The sequence below is a fragment of the Elephas maximus genome, chromosome 6 (genome assembly GCF_024166365.1).
Source record: "Elephas maximus indicus isolate mEleMax1 chromosome 6, mEleMax1 primary haplotype, whole genome shotgun sequence".
Taxonomy (NCBI): Eukaryota; Metazoa; Chordata; class Mammalia; order Proboscidea; family Elephantidae; genus Elephas; species Elephas maximus.
In genome coordinates, this window is record NC_064824.1 from 6,039,206 (window position 1) to 6,058,853 (window position 19,648).

The 19,648-nt window shown below is 48.7% G+C and overlaps 1 protein-coding gene across 1 annotated transcript in view; it reads right to left on the bottom strand.

Annotated features, from left to right (window-relative positions):
* Positions 1–10,596: 10,596 nt before the first annotated feature.
* The window catches only part of CLASP1 (cytoplasmic linker associated protein 1), a 373,393-nt gene continuing 364,341 nt past the window's right edge, over positions 10,597–19,648 (bottom strand). Inside the window, exon 38 of the mRNA XM_049889062.1 lies at positions 10,597–13,721. Coding sequence (XP_049745019.1) covers positions 13,635–13,721 — 87 coding nt within the window. The 3' untranslated portion in view covers positions 10,597–13,634. The remainder of the gene's footprint in view (positions 13,722–19,648) is intronic.

Here is a 19,648-nt window from a genome sequence, read left to right on the forward strand (position 1 = left end):
ATCCACAAATTTTGATATGTGGTATTTTCATTATCATTCAGTTTAGATTTCCTTTCATAATTACTACTCACATTGGTCATCACTCCTTCCTTAAACAACCTAATATTTGGGATAATTTTTTTCTGTCTGGAAAACCCCCATTAATGTCTTTTTAAATGCAGGTCTACTTGGGAGAATTTTCTTGGTTTTGTGTGTCTGAAAATTTATTTCACCTTTTGTCTTGAAGGATGTTTTTGGTATGTATAAAACTGTTATCTCCTATTTTCCGTTTCTGCTGAGAAGTCAGCTGACAGTCTCATCATTGGTTCTTTGAAATATTTACTTTGCTCCAGCTGCTTTAATGATTTCTCTGTCTTGTTTTATGAAGTTTTGCTATGACGTATCTAGGTTTGGATACCTTATTTTTATTTGCAGGGTCAGGCCCAGAGTGAGGCAATGAGCTGCTTAGGGCACAAAATTTAAGGACACATTCATGCTCAGATTTACCCAAGTGTACCCTCATCCTTGTCCTGCTACTGGATGGGATTCACTGGACTTTTTAATTTGTGGGCTGATATCTTTAATCATTTTTGGAAAATTTTTAGCGATTATCTTTTAAATTATTTCTTCTGCCTCATTCTCTTCTTCCTTCTGGGAGTCTCATTATATGGATTTCATGTTTTCTTCTTTCAGCATCTATGCTTCTTACTGTAGCTTCTGTATTTTCCATTCTTTGATTTCTCTGCCTTTTTTTTAATTGTGCTTTAGATGAAAGTTTATAGAACAAATCAGTTTCTCAGTAAACAGTTGAAACACAAATTGTTTTGTTGGTTGTCAACCCCACAATGTGTCAAAACTCTCCCCTTCTCCACCTTGGTTCCCTGTTTCCATTTGTCCAGTTTTCCTGTTCTGTCCTGCCTTCTCAGCTTTTGGGCTGTTGTGCCCACTAGTCTCATATACATGACTGAACTATAAAGCACGTTCCCCACATGTGTTATTGTTGGCCATACAGACCTGAATTTGAATTTTGCTTTCAATTTTGTTCTACATTTTTCTCCAGCTCTGTCCAGGACCCTCTATTTCTGTGCTTCATTACTGATATTTTCTCCTAAATGTCTTCTAGTTCATTTATCATCTATTCAGCTATGTCTAATCTGTTGTTAATCCTATGCCTTGAATTCTTAATTCCAGGTGTTATATTTTTCAATTTAGAATTTTTTTGATTCTGCCATGTCCTTTTTTACATGATATGATAGTTTTTTTTTTTTAAGTTTTCAGGTCTGTGTAGAATTTCTCCACCTTGTCTTTCATTTCTTTGAACATGTTAAATATAGTCTGTGCTGATGATAACTCCAAAAGTTGGAGCTCTTGTGGATCTATTTTCATTGTTTTTCCTGTTGGTCTTTGTTCATGTTGTCTTGTCTCCTCATGTGCAGGTTACTATTTATTGTGCGCTGGCCAATGTACCTGGAAAATTGAATAAATACTATTGTGGGCTAGTTGATATTACCTTCCTCCAGAGGTTTATGTTTGTTTCTGCCAGGCGCTTGAGACATTAGCAATTTGGGATCATATTAATCCTGCGAAAGAGAACGAGGCTGTCAGAAGCCTTGCTCAGCATCTCCTTTGTTTTAGTTGTCTCTTCCGGATCAGCAAACGCCCCCAGGACAAAAGTTGCCCTAAATCCTAGGTTCATCTCTCCAGATTTCTATCGTCTCCTGAACTTTGGCCTGGTAACTTTTCACTACTTTAACTCTCTCACACTTTTCAGCAAATTTTAAAAATATTTTGTCCAGCTTTTCTAGTTATCTTCTGCTTGAGGGTTTGCCCCAAATTACCTAGTATACCAGTATCTGAAGAGGAGATCCTTTCTATCCCTTTTCTCCCACACTAAATTGTGAGCATTCTCCATGCCTTTAATAATTCTTTGGCTATAAAATTTTAAATAGCTGGATAGCATCCCATCAACAAAAGGCTGAACTATATTTAGCTGTTTTATCTTTTTTTGGATGTTTTCATTGTCTGACTCTCCATTGTTCAGAGGCCTCCATTACGGCCAATGGATTCCCTTCCCTAGTTAGGCAGAAGGGACTTTCTCACAGAAGAGTTAGGCAGTGGACATTTACCTTTCAGGATGTATCTTCACTGATGTTTAGGGGCCTGAGGGACCATGAGAAACTGTTGGAAAGAATTCTGTCAGATTGCTGGAAAGTATCAGGGAGTTAATAAACTAGTGAAAAGTTACCAGGAAGACAGCAGGAGATGATGGAGATCTGGAGAGATGAACCTAGGATTTAGGGCAACTTTTGTCCTGGGGGTGTTTGCTGATCCGGAAGAGACAGCTAAGACAAAGGAGATGCTGAGCAAGGCTTCTGATGGAATCACTCCCTTTTAGGAGAAACCAGGTTTACATATCACTCATCTGAAATAGCAGACAAGGAAAATCCCTTCCCAAATAAGAAGACAATCCTTGGTGTCCGCCATCCACTGCTTGGTGGCTATGGCACTGGGGATGAGGTAGCACCTGTACTCGAGCTGCCCCACAAGAACCAAATGCTACCACTATCACATCCATCCTCAACAAAAGCTGCTTTCCATCTTGCAAGGGGAGTCTTCGTGGAAGAACCTCACCACACGCAGAATCCTAGCATTGAGGGTGTGTGGTTCTGCTGTGTAGTAAGGTATGCTAATGCTAACCAACCAACCCTGTTGCTGTTGATTCTGACTCATAGCAACCCAACAGGACGGAGTAGAACTGCCTCATAGGGTTTCTAAGGCGTGGCTGGTGAATTCCAACTGCTGACCTTTCTGGTCAGCAGCCGAATGCTTAACCACTGCACCATGAGGGCTCCAAGCTACACTAATAAGGTTGGGAAATGTGCTAATCCACCTTGTGATGGTTATGATTATGTGTCAACTTGGCTAGGCCATGATTCTCAGTGGTTTTGGCAGATATTATGTAATCACCCTCCATTCTGGATCTGATGTAAGCAGCCAATCAGTTGAAAGAAGAGTTTCCTTGGTGATGTGACCTGCATCCAGTATACACGGATGTTCTGGCCAAGTTCACTCTGTCTCAGCCCTGCATCCAACTCATCATTCTCTGACCTTTGGTTCCTGGGACATGAGCCAGCAGCAGCCTACCATCTACCTGAAGATTTTGGGATTTGCCAGCTCCCACAGCCAGCAGCCTGCCACCTGATCTGCTGATTTTGGGTTCATCAACCCCTGCAGCCACCTGAGTTAGGAAAAGCCTCCAGCCTGTTGCCTAATCCATGGATTTGGGACTTGCCTGTCTCCACAACTGCATGAGCCATTTCTCTATAAATCTCTCTCTCTCTCTATTTATGTACACACTTGGTTTTGGATCTCTAGAAACCCCAGCCTAAAACACACATCTATGAAACAAAGTACTTGGTTTGGCTTTGTCTCCAGTTTCTGAAAAATGGCCTTGGAATTTCTCAAGCAATTGTTACTTTTCTAAAATAGCCAGGCAACACTTAAACACGTGCAAATAAGTAGGGGCTACACAGGCTCCACTCTGGCAGCAAACCTCAGGAATAGAGGGGGACGTGATGCAATCATGCATATTCATTGACTAATGCATACAGTAAGGGCCCCCCATGCATATGCATTGAGGCCCCAGTGACTATTATAAGGGACCCTGGATCATGGAGCTTTCTTTTGGGGCTTCCTGGGATGGTGAGAATATCCATGCATGAGGGAGGACGGCATGTCCCTGGGGACAGCAAACGACTTGTGCTGGGATCTTTCCCAGACCTTGCCTGATGCATCTCTTTGCTTGTATCCTTTCTAGTTATAATAAATGGGAAACTGTAAATATAGGCAAGAGTTTCCATGAATTTTGTGAGCTGTTCTAGAGAATTAAGGAGCCCACAATGAACAATGAGGCTTTTGCTTAGCCTGGGGTGGCTAATTCAGAGAAAGGCTGTGCAACTAGTTGATTTGTGAAGACCCAGCTCATGGTGACTGGGTGACAGAGAAAGGCTTCTTGGGCAGTTGATGAAGGATAGTCCATCTAGCTTGTGTCCTAGCCCCAGGTGGCAAAAGAGAGAGGGGTCATCTGGTCTGAAGTGCAGGAAGTTGTGCAGACTCCTGAGCCTATGGCTGGTGCCCAATGACCTGGCTCCAGGTGGCCAGGGATGTTTTGATCTGGCTTAGGGTGGATAGGGTCAGAAAGAGGAAGTGCCACAGAAGTGGCTGGCAACAAGCATCACGGAGATGCGGGAAGGTAAAGACTGCATTTGTTTCCAGGTGGAAATTGGATTCTAATGTTTGCCACACAGTTAGCAATAAAGGTGGGGTTTGCCCACCGTCTTAGTAATCTATAACAAAATACCAAAGTACGTGGCTTTAATGAAGAGAATTTTATTCTCTCACAGTCTAGGAGGCCAGAAGCCCAAATTCAGGGTGCCAGCTCCAGCTGAAGGCTCTCTCTCCCTGTTGGCTCTGGGGGAAGGTCCTTGTCATCAATCTTCCCCTTGTCTAGGAGCTTTCTGGCTCAGGGACCTGGGTCCAAAGGACATGCACTCCTGGTTTTTCTTGCTTGGTGGTAGTGAGGTCCCCTGTCTCTCTGCTCACTTCTTATATCTCAAAAGAGACAGACTCAAGATACAACCTAATCTTGTAGATTGAGTCCTGCCTTATTAACTGTCTATATCCCTGCCTCATTAACATCATAGAGGTAGGATTTACAACACAAAGAAAAATCACATCAGATGCAAATTGGTGGACAATCGCACAATACCGGGAGTCATGGCCTGGCCAGGTTGACACATTTTTGGGGGACACAATTCAATCCATAACACCCCATTTCCCGCTCTGCATTGCAACCTCAGATTCAGCATCTCTCCTCTGCAACCTGGTGTTTCCAAGAGCAGCCGTCTCTCTGCTTGCCTCTCTGAGTATGTCTCTCTTGGATTCTCTTTCTCCGTTTTGAGAATGTCTCACAGAGTATAGGGGGCCTCAGATTGGATTGAAAAATCAGGACCCTCTGTGATTAACGTAAGTTTGGACATCAGAACCATTTCTCCTTTTCGTCTTTATCAGGAAGCAAAATCAGGTGGGCAGGAACGAGGCCAAAGGGGATGTAGCCTCACTGACGTTTAGTGGCCTGAGGGACTGCGAGAACCTGGTGTTGGAAGCAGGATTTTCTACACTCACACCCCCTCCACTGCCATGTGCACAGCAGCACTAAAGGGCAATGGTGTCCTCTACCTGGGGTGGCCACCTCAGCCCAGGGCATTGGACGGTCCCCTGTAGGGTGGTATTCCTTTAGTGGGGCCCACAGATGCATTCTCAGGGGCCTGAAAATTCTCTACAAAAATTTTTAAATATTGGGTTTTCACATCTATGCAAATCCACAGAATAGGGGACTCATCTAAATGACCACCTTAGAGCACTATTCTCACACATTTTTGTTTTTAAATTATGAAATATTTGATAACACAGAAGAAAACGTGTTAATCGTTCATCATAATAAAACAAACGCCTGTGAAGCCCCCACACAAATTATGAACCAGAACATGACCAGCATCACTGGGTTTCGCAGCACGCCCCTCCTTATCCTCCTGCCTCCCGCAAACAAGGAGACACTACCCGAAATTTGTTTCATATTCACTTACTTTGTACAGATTTATCACACGTGTCTCTAAAAAATACCGCTTAGTTTTGGTTACTTTTACTTTAAAAAAATGGTAAGACAGTCTATGTATTCTTTGGTGACTTTTTCTTTTTTCCCTCAAAATGGCATTGCTAGGATTTATCTGTGTTGATACAAGCAGCTGTCACTCATTTTCACTTCTGTATAGTATTCCATCATGTGAATCTTCCACAAATGGTTTCTCCCCTCTCCTCTGCGTGGACATCCGGGCCACGCGGAGACTTTATACACAGCAGGCTAATCCTCACGCCCCATCTCCCACCCCTACCCGAGGGTTTTGGAGACGAGAGACTGAGGCCTCCCAAGGCTGGTGTTAGCTAGCTGAAGTCATAGAGCTCAAAACACTCAGTGGTATATTTAGCCTAAGGCTTTCTGCTCCCAGGCTGGGCTTTTCCCACCTCATCCTTGCCACACCAGTGAGGACTCAGGGTGCCCCATAAATGTTTACTGTGAACTTGGTGTCAAACTGCTCAGCAGGCCTGTGACCCAAGACCACCTGAATTGGTAACATGTTGAGTGGATGGGAAATCAGTGAAAGGGCAGACAAACAAGACTAGTTCCCAGTTCAAACTTCCTGGGTTTGAATTCTAGCTCTGCCTATTAGTAGCTGAGACCCCAGTTAAGTTACTTAACCTCTCTGTGCTGTCTCCTGTCTGTAAAACAGGGAGTATTCACAGGTCCTACCTCACAGGGCTGTTGCGAGAAGAAGGGTTAAGCATCAGCTACTGTCGCCCCTCAAGGGTGAGGGCAAAAGGCGGAATGGCCAGGCTGCAGGTGTACAGGCACGAGGAGAAGCCCAGAGGTTTGGTGCACCTCAAATCTGTGGCCAACAAATGGGTTCCAACTCGTAGTGACTCTACAGGACAGAGTTGGACAGCACCATAGGGTTTCCAAGGCTGTAATCTTTATGGAAGCAGACGGCCACTTCTCCCATGGTACAGCTGGTGGGTTCGAACCAACAACCTTTCAGTTAGCAGCTGAGCCTAATCACTGCACCACCTGGGCTCTTAGCACACCTCAAGAGGGCTTTAAAGCCCTGACAGGCAGAGGAGGCTGCTGAGGCACAGAGGTTGACCATCTGCTTGTGATCTGAAGCTGCCTGGGGCCAGCACTGCCGGTGTCCACGTCTGCTGGCTGCAGGCCTATCCTGCCCCACCCTCCACCTCCACCACATCCTAGGTTCCCTCTGGAACCCAGGCTCCCACTGGGGCACCGAGGGAAGCAGGGGCATCCCAGGGCTGCTGGGAAGTTACCCAGGAACAGCTGTGCCTTTAGGAGGGCCCAAAGGAGTCAATACCCAGGCCTTGGCCATGGCAGCAGGCCCGGGTTCTGAGAAGAGCACTGGTGTGGAAGCATTTTAATGTCTTTTAAATGCATAATCTGGGATTAGATACCCATTCACAGGACCTTTGTCCATCCTTGCCTGGAGCCACCAGAGTATGAGTTAATAAATCCTGGAGGAAACGGGGCAAGGTGAGGTGGGGATTGAGCTGGAGCCACAAGGGAAAGGGAGGAGCTTTGTGTCTCTCTGCTGGACGCAGGGCCTTCAGCCCGGCCTGTGCGTTTGCAGACATTTTCCCTCTATGGCAGGCACTCTGTGTCCAGGGGAGCCGTGTATCCTGTTTGCCCAAGACACTCTGGGTTTCCTTCTGTTTATAAAACTCAATATCACCTTAAAAAGAGTTCTAGTTCAGATGATAAATTATTTACCCCCATAATGGCAGTGGTGGTCTTGGCTGACACTCTTTGGTCCCAATGCTGTTTTTCTCAACAGCTGGTCTCAAGGATTGGCCCAATGCTTGGGACCAAAGTTTCTAGCACGTTTTAAGCGTTGTTGTTGTTTGCCGTCGAGTCATTTCTGACTCAGAGCAACCCTATAGGACAGCGTAGAACTGTCCCATATGGTTTCCTAAGCTGAAATCTTTATAGGAGCAGACTGTAAGGTCTTTTCTCACACGGAGCCACTGGTGGATTTGAACCACCGACATTTTGGTTAGCAACCGAGCACTTAACCAGCATGCCACCAGGGCCCTTGTTTTAAGCACAGTACTCTATAAAGGTCTCAAAGTGGGGTCCCCAAGTCGGCATCAGCATCACCCAGAAACTCGTTAGTAATGCAGATTCTCAGGCCCCGCCTCAAACCATCCGCATCAGTGGCTCCAGGGTAGGCTCTGCCATCTGCTTGAACCAGCCCTCCAGGGGCCTGCCTAGTGGCCCACCTTCATTCGTCACTGTCTAGCTGGGACTCTTCCTTGTGCATGTTTTCTCAACTGGAAATGGAAGATGACAGCACCTTCCCTATCTGTATTTCATCGTTGGTATAAAAAATCAGTAAGATGCTATCGATGAGAATTCTTTAAAAAAAAAAAAAAGGGTAACTGCCTCACAAAAGAGCTTCATGCCCTTGGGTCAGCCCTTTTCCCACCCCCTCCTGTTTTATGGATCTAAGACTGTCAAGAGCAGTGGCCAGTGGTCTGTAATCTAGAGGTTTTCACCCTGGAACCTTGCATATGCTTCCAGGATCCTGAAACCTTCAACTGCGGGCAACGCTGTGTGTGCGCGTGGAAATGTGCCTTTTTCTGGAGAGATGACCGTTCAGAGGCCTCACAGCCAAAAACCATGAATCTGTAGTGGGACTCTGCAACCCTCCTTCCCACCAAAGGTGTTCCTGGCGGCCCTGGGCCCAGGAAAGGTAATGGCACCAAGGGTTACAGAATATAGACGGCTGGCCTGGGCCGAGTCTCCTCCCCCTAGGAGTTTTCCACATTTGCTAATGAGTAATGGACTCTGACAGGCGGATGTGTGTATGGGGTGGCCTCGCCCTCCTGTATATCTGAGTCCACGGCAGGAGTCAGGGCAGGTAAGTGCATGTCTGCAGACATCCCTCTGCATTGGCTGCTTCACTTCCATCACCTCACCAGCCCATCGCAGCAGCTCCATGAGATCGTTCACATCTCAATTTGTAAGTAAGACTGAGGCAGAAAGAGAAGTGACTTGCCCGGTGGGTGCCGTCAAGTTGATTCAGACTCATAGCGACCCCACGTGATAGAGCAGAACGGCCCCACAGGGTATCCTAGGCTGTAATCTATATGGAAACATGTGGCCAGGGCCTTCTCCCACAGTCACTGGGTGGGTTTGAACCACCAACCTTTCAGTTAGCAGCAGAGTGCTTCACTATAGCACCACCAAGGCTCCTTCCATTTCCACTAGACCAAAACAAAAAGGGACTAATCTTAAAGTGGTTGAAGGGCATTTAATCCCAAAGCATGGTTTTGGCCATTTCAACAATTTCAATGGTTCTAGGCACAGGATGGGTCAAGGGGCAGATGATCTGAAGGCAAAAGCAAATCAAGGCAAAACGTGGGGGGCCCACCAGCCAACCGCCCAGGAAGCTTTCTGGCAATGCTACTCCATCAGGCTGGGCACTCAGTGTAGTCTCCAAAGACCAAATGCGAGAGGAGCGGCAGTCTGTGGAGAACACAACTACCGTGTGTGAAAGGCAATTTAGAGCCCAGCTATCTGTGATCCTTATTCACTCCGCAAAGGGGTAGTGGGAGGTCACTGGTAGGGTTCTCGCCTTCCATGCGGGAGGCCTGGGTTCAAGTCCTGGCCAATGCGCCTCATGCACAGACACCACCCCTCTGTCAGCGAGGGCTTGTGTGTTGCCTGACGCTAAACAGGTTTCAGTGGAGCTTCCAGACAAAGAGGGACTAGGACGAAAGGCCTGGCAATCTTCTTCTGAAAATCAGCCAGTGAAAATTGTATGGATCACAATGGTCCAATCCTGCTGTGCATGGGGTCACTGTGAGTTGGGGGTGACCCGAAAGCAGCTAACAACAACTGTTCTGCGTGGTGACATCTCCAGCGAGGCGCCATGCCCCCAGTGTCCAAGGCGGTGTGCCAGTGGCATGGTTTAAGCCACACGAGGAAGGTAGCACATACTCACGGGGTAGTAAGGCCATGAGGCTTGAAGTGCATCCTGTGGAAGACTGGGAAACCTTTTCTTTGATAAGAAGTAAGGCTTCAAAGAAACAGACTTGGTGGCCTTGACACTCTGCACCAGTTCTTCTAAAGAAGACTCTCGTCTTGGCCACTCCCTGAGATCCAGCTGTCCTTCAGCTCCTGGCTGAGACTCAGATTCCACGGCTAGGTTTTCTTTCTGCTTCCGACTTTTGTGGAAGCGAATGTTCCCATTCTCAGACGAGGAAACAGGCCCAGAGAAGGAAGCCCCCCACTCATGCAGCCCACTAGCAGCGTGGCTAGGGTTCCAGCCCAGCAGCCATCAGACATCTCTTCCCATACTGCACAGCAAGGAGTCCTGAGGGCCCAGGCCAGGAAGGGACTTCTCTCCTGTGGTCTGACGTGGTCCACACTCCCAGGACCCGGAGCTCCTCTCCCGTGGTCTGACGTGGCCCACACTCCCAGGACCCGGAGCTCCTCTCCCGTGGTCTGATGTGGCCCACACTCCCAGGACCCGGAGCTCCTCTCCCATGGTCTGACGTGGCCCACACTCCCAGGACCCGGAGCTCCTCTCCCGTGGTCTGACATGGCCCACACTCCCAGGACCCGGAGCTCCTCTCCCGTGGTCTGACGTGGTCCACACTCCCAGGACCCAGAATTCCTCTCCTGTGGTCTGACGTGGTCCACATTCCCAGGGCCTGGAGCTCCCTTCACTTAGACGTGGCCCACACTCCCAGGACCCGGAGCTCCCTTTACTTAGACGTGGCCCACACTCCCAGGACCCAGAGCTCCCTTCACTTAGAAGTGGCCCACGCTCCCAGGACCCGGAGCTCCTCTCCCGTGGTCTGACGTGGCCCACACTCCCAGGACCCGGAGCTCCCTTCCCTTAGATCCTTATCAATGTGGCTAAGCTCTGATGCAGGGAGAGGGGATAAGCTACCTACAGGGCCTGCTGATGAAAGGGATGGCACAAACACAGGAACTGAAGTAAGTTTCATTTATTCTAGGGCAAACTCAAAACGGCTTTTTTTTGTCGCTGATTTTCTCTTTTAGCAAATTTTAGCACATTAACAAAAAAACTGTACATTTGCCATGATACATTTGAGAGTGAAACAAATAAGATATAAATACAGATACAGATATAACATGAAAAAGCCAAAACAAGAAACAAAAAACCAACCCAGGTGTGGGGTCATGCGTGTGAACATGGTGCCAACAGAACTATTTTGGTGGCTGGTATTTTTCAGAGCATTTCTTTTTTCATTTCCAAACATTATTGTTAGCAAAGTCCTGATGGGGTTCTACAAAGTTCTTACTGGCTGTCCTTTAACGTGTGATAGTACGCCTGATAAATAAAGGCAGCAGGGAAAGGACAAAAGGGCTTAGGAGACAAAAATGCAGCTGCGCCACTGCAGAGGGTACTGTGAAGCTAGTGACGGTCACAGAAAAGGCAGATGTCCTGTGGCCAGTGTGGTGCCAGTGGGGCACACGGGGCTTTGCCTGCGGGGACGGCGCGGCAGCTGCCCACACCCAGCCTGAAAGGGATGGCGCAGCTGAAGGGAAGCAGGAAGTCGTGTGAGCCAGCCCCTAGCAGAGGGGTAGAGCAGGTGTGAGACCCTGGACAGTCAGGTAAACAGGAGAGGCGAACACAATTTTGGGTGCCTGGCTGTTCGGTGATTCTGTGGAAAGTTTCATATGACAGGGCCCTGCAGGAGGCAGCAGTAAAGGCGAGGCAGCTGAGGCTGTCAGGATTTGGAGAGGGCAGCAGGGGTGCAGCCTCCCTTCCTGTGAGGTGGCGGCGGCATGCGAGCGTCTCCGCGGCGCGGTGGGCAGCCATTTTCAGATCTCGGCCAGGAGGCCTGAGAAGTGACTGTATCTCTCTGGTCAGGAGGCTGAAGGTTGGGCAAGTGACATTCAAGGCTAGCCCTTTGTAGGTGCTATGAGAAAACGAGGCAATGCCTGGTCTTCCCAACTACACTGGTGGAGCAAGGGTACCTTCTAGGAGTCAGGGAACAGGTACATCAGATGAAAGGAACTCATAAATAACCTCACTGGAATGCACATTTCTACAACAGCGGGGTGGCCAAAAGGCTCCTTGATTCACTTGTAGACCATGAAAAAGAAAACCCATGAATGCAATACTGACAAACAGTACTTATCACCAAAGTAAGGCCTGGTCCTGCTATGTTCTGAGCCAAAAACAAGTCAAGAGCATATCAACAATAAAGCACTTCGGATGCCCCGTGGCCCCTGAAAAGCGGCAGTGGGCACCTCCTACAGGGTCTACGCTATAGTGCTGGCACCCAGCTACGCCTGTCCCGGCCCTGATGGGGCACACGCTTTCAGAGCATATTCCCAAATAAAGTATCTCAAATAAACTCTGAATAAAGAAGAGTTCTATATTTGCTACGATGTCCTTCCCAACTTCCAACAAAATCTGAAGGGTCGGAGCGGGGGTAGAGTGGTGAGAACTACACAGTCAGGTGTCCCCGCGGGTCACCTGTGACCCCTGCTCCTCAGTCCAGCCCGCCACAGCGGACTCTGCAGCCGAATGGCAAACACCTCATCAAGAATCAATGTTAAAACAGGCATTTTCTTAAGGAAAAACTAGTTCAACTTGGAGGACCTAAAATAGAATAGTAAAAGGTAATAGAAGTCTCCATGATTATGTTAAGAATTTCCATGTGGCTTTAAGAATATTACCCAAAACTGTTATCTAATCAGACTGTAGATCTGGTCACTTTTCCTGGAGCAATGAAACCCTCACAAGGTTAGGAAAAAAGGGGCCTGGTGGTTTCTCTCTGAAGAGAAAGAAACAGACTTTAAAATTAAGTTTCAAATCTTTTTTTTTTTTTTTTTGCAATCTGCTATTCATCATAATTACCCTTGTCCTTAAACACTGACTATTCATTTCAACAGAAATCAAGGAAGAACTTCAGATTATAAAACAGAATAATGATTCTGACACATGGGCTCTCTAGACCTTTCTTCAATCTTAATTCTAAATTAAAAAGAAGTCAAAATCTGAGGTGGTAAATTTGCCATTTACCAGATGACCTGAGGACATTTTAGAATTGAAGAGTTTAGGCAAAGCTTAGGGGAGAAAAAAAGATGGCCCTAAATCCTAATCACCAAGTACCCTTCGAGTACTGATGGGTCACTGGAGAAATCACTGTTAAAATAGTTATTTCTTAGCAGTAAGATAAACAGCTTTTCTGATATCGTATATAGTTGGTGAAATACTATTTTAGGCATCCACCAGATGATGCTATAATTTACCTTGATTTCTGTGTTTGGATTTAAACTCTAAGAATTCTTTTGAGTGGAAGCCCTTGGCAGGGACCACTCAGAGGGGATGGGGAACCTACCCTGGATGGAGACTGTGGAGCTTGCCCTTGGCATTCAGAGCTGAAGGTTAGGGCACTCTGCCTCCAGTCTGGAGATAAAAGCGAAACTCCCAGTATTTGTTAAAAGGCCATCTTCAGGCTCTTCTCCACCTCTTGCCAAGGCCTGACTGACATTTCTAGCAGTTTTCAAAATTCAACTTTAAGACATACAACCTCTTCATGGTGCCAGCTGTGAAAGGACAGGTCGCTCCTCCACACAGGCCACACTTGTAAAGAAACAACACGAAGAAAGAAAAGACCCAAATTAACACCTGCATTTGTTAATAACTGAAGAGAAAACACTACTTTCTACCAAGTGTCAGCTCCAGGCTGAGTGTGAGCAGCTGCACCCGCACGCCGCCTCAGCCGGCTGCACTGGGTAACGCATCCGAGGCTGGCTCTGTTCTTACTCTTTTTGTTCTGATGAAGGCTGCAACACAGGCCTTGCTTCTTTACATTCAATACCAGTAAGATTCTACACAAAAGCTGGAAGGGACCAAAATACTGATTGTAATAAATATTTGCGGGCCTCCTGGTACTGACTGGGCAGTCACTGAGGGGTGAGAAGAGGTCTTAAAAGGGACCACTGATGGCTTCCAGGTCTTCACAGAGGCCTGGCGCTGCCGTTAGCTGTGTGTGGAAACGTCGGAGGAGGAGCTGCTGTTGCTGTTGGTGGTCTGGGCCCTCTTTATATACAAGTTTAACAGCTTCATCTGAAAAGAGAAGGTAAAAGTGAATGAGCAGGAGGAAAGACAATCACTAAGAAGACAGGGAAGGTGACACTCAGAAGACAGCAGGTCCTCGCTGGAGAAATTCACGACAAACATTTACTGCACGCCTAGTGCGCATCCCACGCTACAGCAGCTAGGCTACCAAAGGGAGCCCTGGTGGTGGGGTGACTAAGTACCTAGTACTCATCCCACGCTACAGCAGCTAGGCTACCAAAGGGAGCCCTGGTGGTGGGGTGACTAAGTACCTAGTACTCATCCCACGCTACAGCAGCTAGGCTACCAAAGGGAGCCCTGGTGGTGGGGTGACTAAGTACCTAGTACTCATCCCACGCTACAGCAGCTAGGCTACCAAAGGGAGCCCTGGTGGTGGGGTGACTAAGTACCTAGTACTCATCCCACGCTACAGCAGCTAGGCTACCAAAGGGAGCCCTGGTGGTGGGGTGACTAAGTACCTAGTACTCATCCCACGCTACAGCAGGTACTAGGCCACCAAAGGGAGCCCTGGTGGTGGGGTGACTAAGTACCTAGTACTCATCCCACGCTACAGCAGCTAGGCTACCAAAGGGAGCCCTGGTGGTGGGGTGACTAAGTACCTAGTACTCATCCCACGCTACAGCAGCTAGGCCACCAAAGGGAGCTCTGGTGGCAGGGTGGTTAAGTACCTAGTACTCATTCCACGCTACAGCAGGTGCTAGGCCACCAGAGGTAGCCCTGGTGGTGGGGTGACTAAGTGCCTAGTACTCATCCCACACTACAGCAGGCACTAGGCCACCAAAGGGAGCCCTGGTGGCAGGGTGGCTAAGTGCCTAGTACTCATCCCACGCTACAGCAGGCACTAGGCCACCAAAGGGAGCCCTGGTGGCGGGGTGGTTAAGTACCTAGTACTCATCCCACGCTACAGCAGCTAGGCCACCAAAGGGCGCTCTGGTGGTGGGGTGGATAAGTGCCTAGTACTCATTCCACACTACAGCAGGCACTAGGCCACCAAAGGGAGCCCTGGCGGTGGGGTGGCTAAGTGCCTAGTACTCATCCCACGCTACGGCAGGCGCTAGGTCACCAAAATGAGCCTTGGTGGTGGGGTGGCTAAGTACCTAGTACTCATTCCATGCTACAGCAGCTAGGCCGCCAAAGGGAGCCCTGGTGGCAGGGTGGCTAAGTGCCTAGTACTCATCCCATGCTACAGCAGCTAGGCCACCAAAAGGAGCCATGGCGGCAGGGTGAATAAGTACCGAGTACTCACCCCACGCTACAGCAGGCACTAGACCACCAAAAGGAGCCCTGGTGGTGGGGTGGCTAAGTGCCTAGTACTCATCCCACGCTACAGCAGCTAGACTACCAAAGGGAGCCCTGGTGGTGGGGTGGCTAAGTACCTAGTACTCATCCCACGCTACAGCAGGCACTAGGCCACCAAAAGGAGTCCTGGTGGTGGGGTGGCTAAGTGCCTAGTACTCATCCCACGCTACGGCAGGCACTAGGCCACCAAAAGGAGCCCTGGCGGCAGGGTGGCTAAGTGCCTAGTACTCATCCCACGCTATGGCAGGCACTAGGCCACCAAAAGGAGCCCTGGTGGTGGGGTGGCTAAGTACCTAGTACTCATCCCATGCTACAGCAGCTAGGCTACTAAAGGGAGCCCTGGTGGCGGGGTGACTAAGTACCTAGTACTCATCCCACGCTACAGCAGCTAGGCTACTAAAGGGAGCCCTGGTGGTGGGGTGGCTAAGTACCTAGTACTCATCCCACGCTACAGCAGCTAGGCTACTAAAGGGAGCCCTGGTGGTGGGGTGGCTAAGTACCTAGTACTCATCCCACGCTACAGCAGGCACTAGGCCACCAAAAGGAGCCCTGGCGGCAGGGTGGCTAAGTGCCTAGTACTCATCCCACGCTACGGCAGGCACTAGGCCACCAAAAGGAGTCCTGGCGGTGGGGTGGCTAAGTGCCTAGTACTCATCCCACGCTACGGCAGGCACTAGGCCACCAAAAGGAGCCCTGGCGGCGGGGTGGCTAAGTGCCTAGTACTCATCCCACGCTACAGCAGGCACTAGGCCACCAAAAGGAGTCCTGGTGGTGGGGTGGCTAAGTGCCTAGTACTCATCCCACGCTACAGCAGGCACTAGGCCACCAAAAGGAGCCGTGGTGGTGGGGTGGCTAAGTGCCTAGTACTCATCCCATGCTACAGCAGCTAGACTACCAAAGGGAGCCCTGGTGGCAGAATGGTTAAGTACCTAGTACTCATTCCACGCTACAACAGATAGGCCACCAAAAGGAGCCCTGGTGGTGTGGTGGTTAAGCGTTTGGGTGCTAACCAAAAAGGTGGTTCTTCACATCTGCCAGCTGCTTCTGCAGGAGAAAGATGTGGCAGTCTGTTTCCATAAAGATTACAGCCTTGGAAACCCTATGGGGCAGTTCTTCTCTGCCCCACAGGGTCACTATGAGTCAGAATCGACTTAACTGCCATGTGTTAATGGGTTAGGGCCACCATGACAGGAAGGAAGTCACAGTCTAGAAAAGGAGAGAGAAAAGCAGAGGGACTATTACAAAAAGCACGACAAGTGTTCTAACCAGGCTGGCTATGCGGCTCCCTGGAGAAAGGTATATGGGGGTAGACCCACATATTTCAAGGGCAGGTGCAGCCCAGTGGCTGAGGAACAAGCTGAGGGTCCACACTCCACAGGGATCAAGTCACTAAGCTAAAGTTTGTGTCAACTTTTCGCACCGCCACACCTTTGCTCCAGCTGTCCTTCTATCTGGAGTGCTTTCTTTCCACACCACTTCTCCCCACCTGACACCTACTGCAGCATCCTGACGCCTCCATGAAACCTTCCCCTCCATCTCCCTCTCGTGGCACACTGGTCCCTCGTGTGGACTTCACACTGCTGCCCTAGGCTACAACTAGCAGTGGGCTTGCTAGGTTCTTTAACAAGATTAGAGCTTCCTGGGGCAGGACGCTGTGTCACGTAACACAGTCTTGACTGGTGGAACGCTTCCCAGGCAAAGGGCTTTCAGACACATGATCTCACCTGCTTCCAACCTTACCCTCTTCGGACACTCAAAACATTTTTAACACTATGGAACATAGTAGTACTTAGTAAATATTTGTTGAATACCGTTAAATTAATATGCTATGTTAGCAATCTGCCTAATCATATTAAGAATAAAGAGCAGCAGAGGAAGAATGCCATAAAAACCTGTATAGCACACAACTCCTAAACCCAAGGGAATTAAGGACTACTTCCTATCCCCAGCCCTCTATCTGCCTTGCTCCAAGCAGGATCTGGGGCTCAGACAACTCCATGCCAGCCAGGGAGGAGCGGCTACTCTCCTGGGGGCCATGATGTGGTACCTGAGAACACAGGGCCTCTGTAAGTGAGTGGAGGGGGAACATCAACCATACAGAGCTCGTAGTAGACGTAAAGTCCCCTGACCCAAAAGTGCTCTCTACTGGTGCACAGCCTTCCAGACCTTTTTCTATGTGCCTGTATCTTCCAGATGCAGAGACTGGGGTATAGTTCTGCCGTGTGCTCTCCTGCCCAGATGGCAGTAACTGTCCTGCAGCTCGCTGCCTTTACTTAGTGTGGCTGCAGAACAGCTATAGCTTGGAGACGTTCCCATGTCAGTGCTGGTTCTTCTCAACTGCAGCAGAGTATTTCTTGCCAATTGACACCATACGCCAGAGTCTGTTTCTCGGTCCCTACTTTTGTTAATCTTAAAAAGTGTTAATATAATAACCAGTGCTATGACAAGAAGGGAAACCCTGATGGCGTAGTGGTTAAGCGCTACGGCTGCTAACCAAAGGCTCGGCAGTTCGAATCCGCCAGGTGCTCCTTGGAAACTCTACGGGGCAGTTCTACTCTGTCCTATAGGGTTGCTATGAGTTGGAATCAACTCAACGGCACTGGGTATGATAAGGAGAGCAATCACTTTACACTAGGCATTTATGCTTTTCTAAGGCTCAGTGTCATCTGTCCAGGGCTGACCAGCTTCAACAGAAACTCTGTTCTTTAAAACCACCCACTTCTGGCATTTCTGTTACAGCAGCACTAGGTAACTAAGTCAGTGTTTTTCCTTTTTAAAACATTCCTTTATCTAACAAACATGTTAAAAACCTGCTGTCTCCACTGCACTGTGCCAAGGGACATGGAAAAAGCAGAAACGTGTACAGCAACTCAAGAGTGGACCCAGTGGACAGGGGCACCAACCCTTGTGCAAATCATTTTCTAAGGCTCAACTTTCCCACCTGGAAAATTAAGAATGAGAAGAACTTCTGCCCAGGCAACATGTCCTCTGAGCACACTACTCCTATGCCATGCCCATCCAGGCTGTTTATACTGTTCCCTCCTGCGGTCTGCTCCCTCTGTCCTGAAGATCACCCCTTTCCTTCAATCCCATTTCCTCCAAGAAATCTCTCCCGTTCCTCCTGTTCCAGCGTCCCATGATCCCGTCCTTGGTGCCCCCAAGGAGAATGGGCTTGGGGTCTCCTATTTTACAAACGAAAAAGCTGAAGTTCAGAAATCTTGCTCCTGGTCAGACAGCTAGTAAGTAGGGGTGAGAGCAGAAGGCAAGTTGTCTGACTCCAAAGCTAGTGCTGTTGCCATGGCAATGGTCCACCTGGCCTAACAGGGCACACAGGTGCCTCTCCTGTCTTCTGTCAGTCCTTTCTCTACAGGCCTCGTTGAAGTTGTGGGAGAGAGTGTCCTCACAGCCTGGTTACCTGGGGATGTGGGAAGCCATGGTGGCTGATTCCCTCTGCTTCTAGTCTACAGCAGCTGAGACAGATTGGGCTCCATGTTCTGTCAGCTATGTTGTTTGCTTGTTTGTTCAGGAGATGTGCAGACATGAGTCCACAAAATTCATACTAACACACCAGAGCTATCACATCTAAAAAAGTTAATGGCTGAATGAATTGGGCTACCAGTGCAGAAAGGTGTCAAGGCTAGCCTCCCGAAGCCCACGGACTTGACTAAAGTTGCAGCTGGAGATGGATAAGCCCTGGCTCCGGGTTAAGAAATGGGGCTTCTAGACCAATGCCACCACCGAGAGTGGCAGCATCAGGTCACTGCTAGGTGGAGATGAGAACACACCTGTATTTCCTAAGTCCCTTGTTACACAGGTCAAATGAGATGACAAGAAGCTCTCTTACTCAGGAAAGTAACAGTGCCAGAAAATGTCAAGTCCGAGTAATGTTTGTTTTGGATGAATTTTCTCTTTTACAAATCTAAGTCCCACTGTGATTACTGTCTCCTAACTCCTCATTGTTTCCAGGAACCACACCTCATTGTTTCCAGGAACCACACACAAATCCCTGGTCGAGGCAGGGAGGAAGACTCCTGAGCTAGCACGTTGCTGGGTGACTTTCCACTCAGTATTTTCTCAGATCGTGTTTGGGGAAGGTTCTGATGAAGAGCTTGTGCAGGAGAAGGGAAGAAAGGAGAAACCTGAGAATGGACTCTAGTAAAATGAAAAAAACCCCAAACTTGTTGCTGTCGAGTTGATCCTGACTCATAGCGACCCTATATGCCCCATAGTGTATCCAAGGAGTGGCTGGTGGATTCTAACTGCCACCTTTTGGTTAGTAGCTGAGCTCTTTACCAGTGTGCCACCGGGGCCTCCAGAATCCACTTAGGTAGCCCCTAAGATCAAGTGTCCACACCTGGTCCCTTTGCAACTTCCAACCTCTCTGCTCTCTCCTGTCTGCAGGGACAATGAGGTGCCTTCTTCTAGACCCACGTTTCTCAACTGGTGGTGATTCTGCCCTCCTGGGGACATATATGCTCCTGGCATCTAGAGGGTAGAAGTCAGGGATTGCTGCTAAACACCCTACAATCCACAGGACAGCCCCCACCACCAAGACTTACCCAGCCCACAGGGCCAGTAGCACTGAGGTTGGGAGACCCTGCTCTGGACGAAGGGGA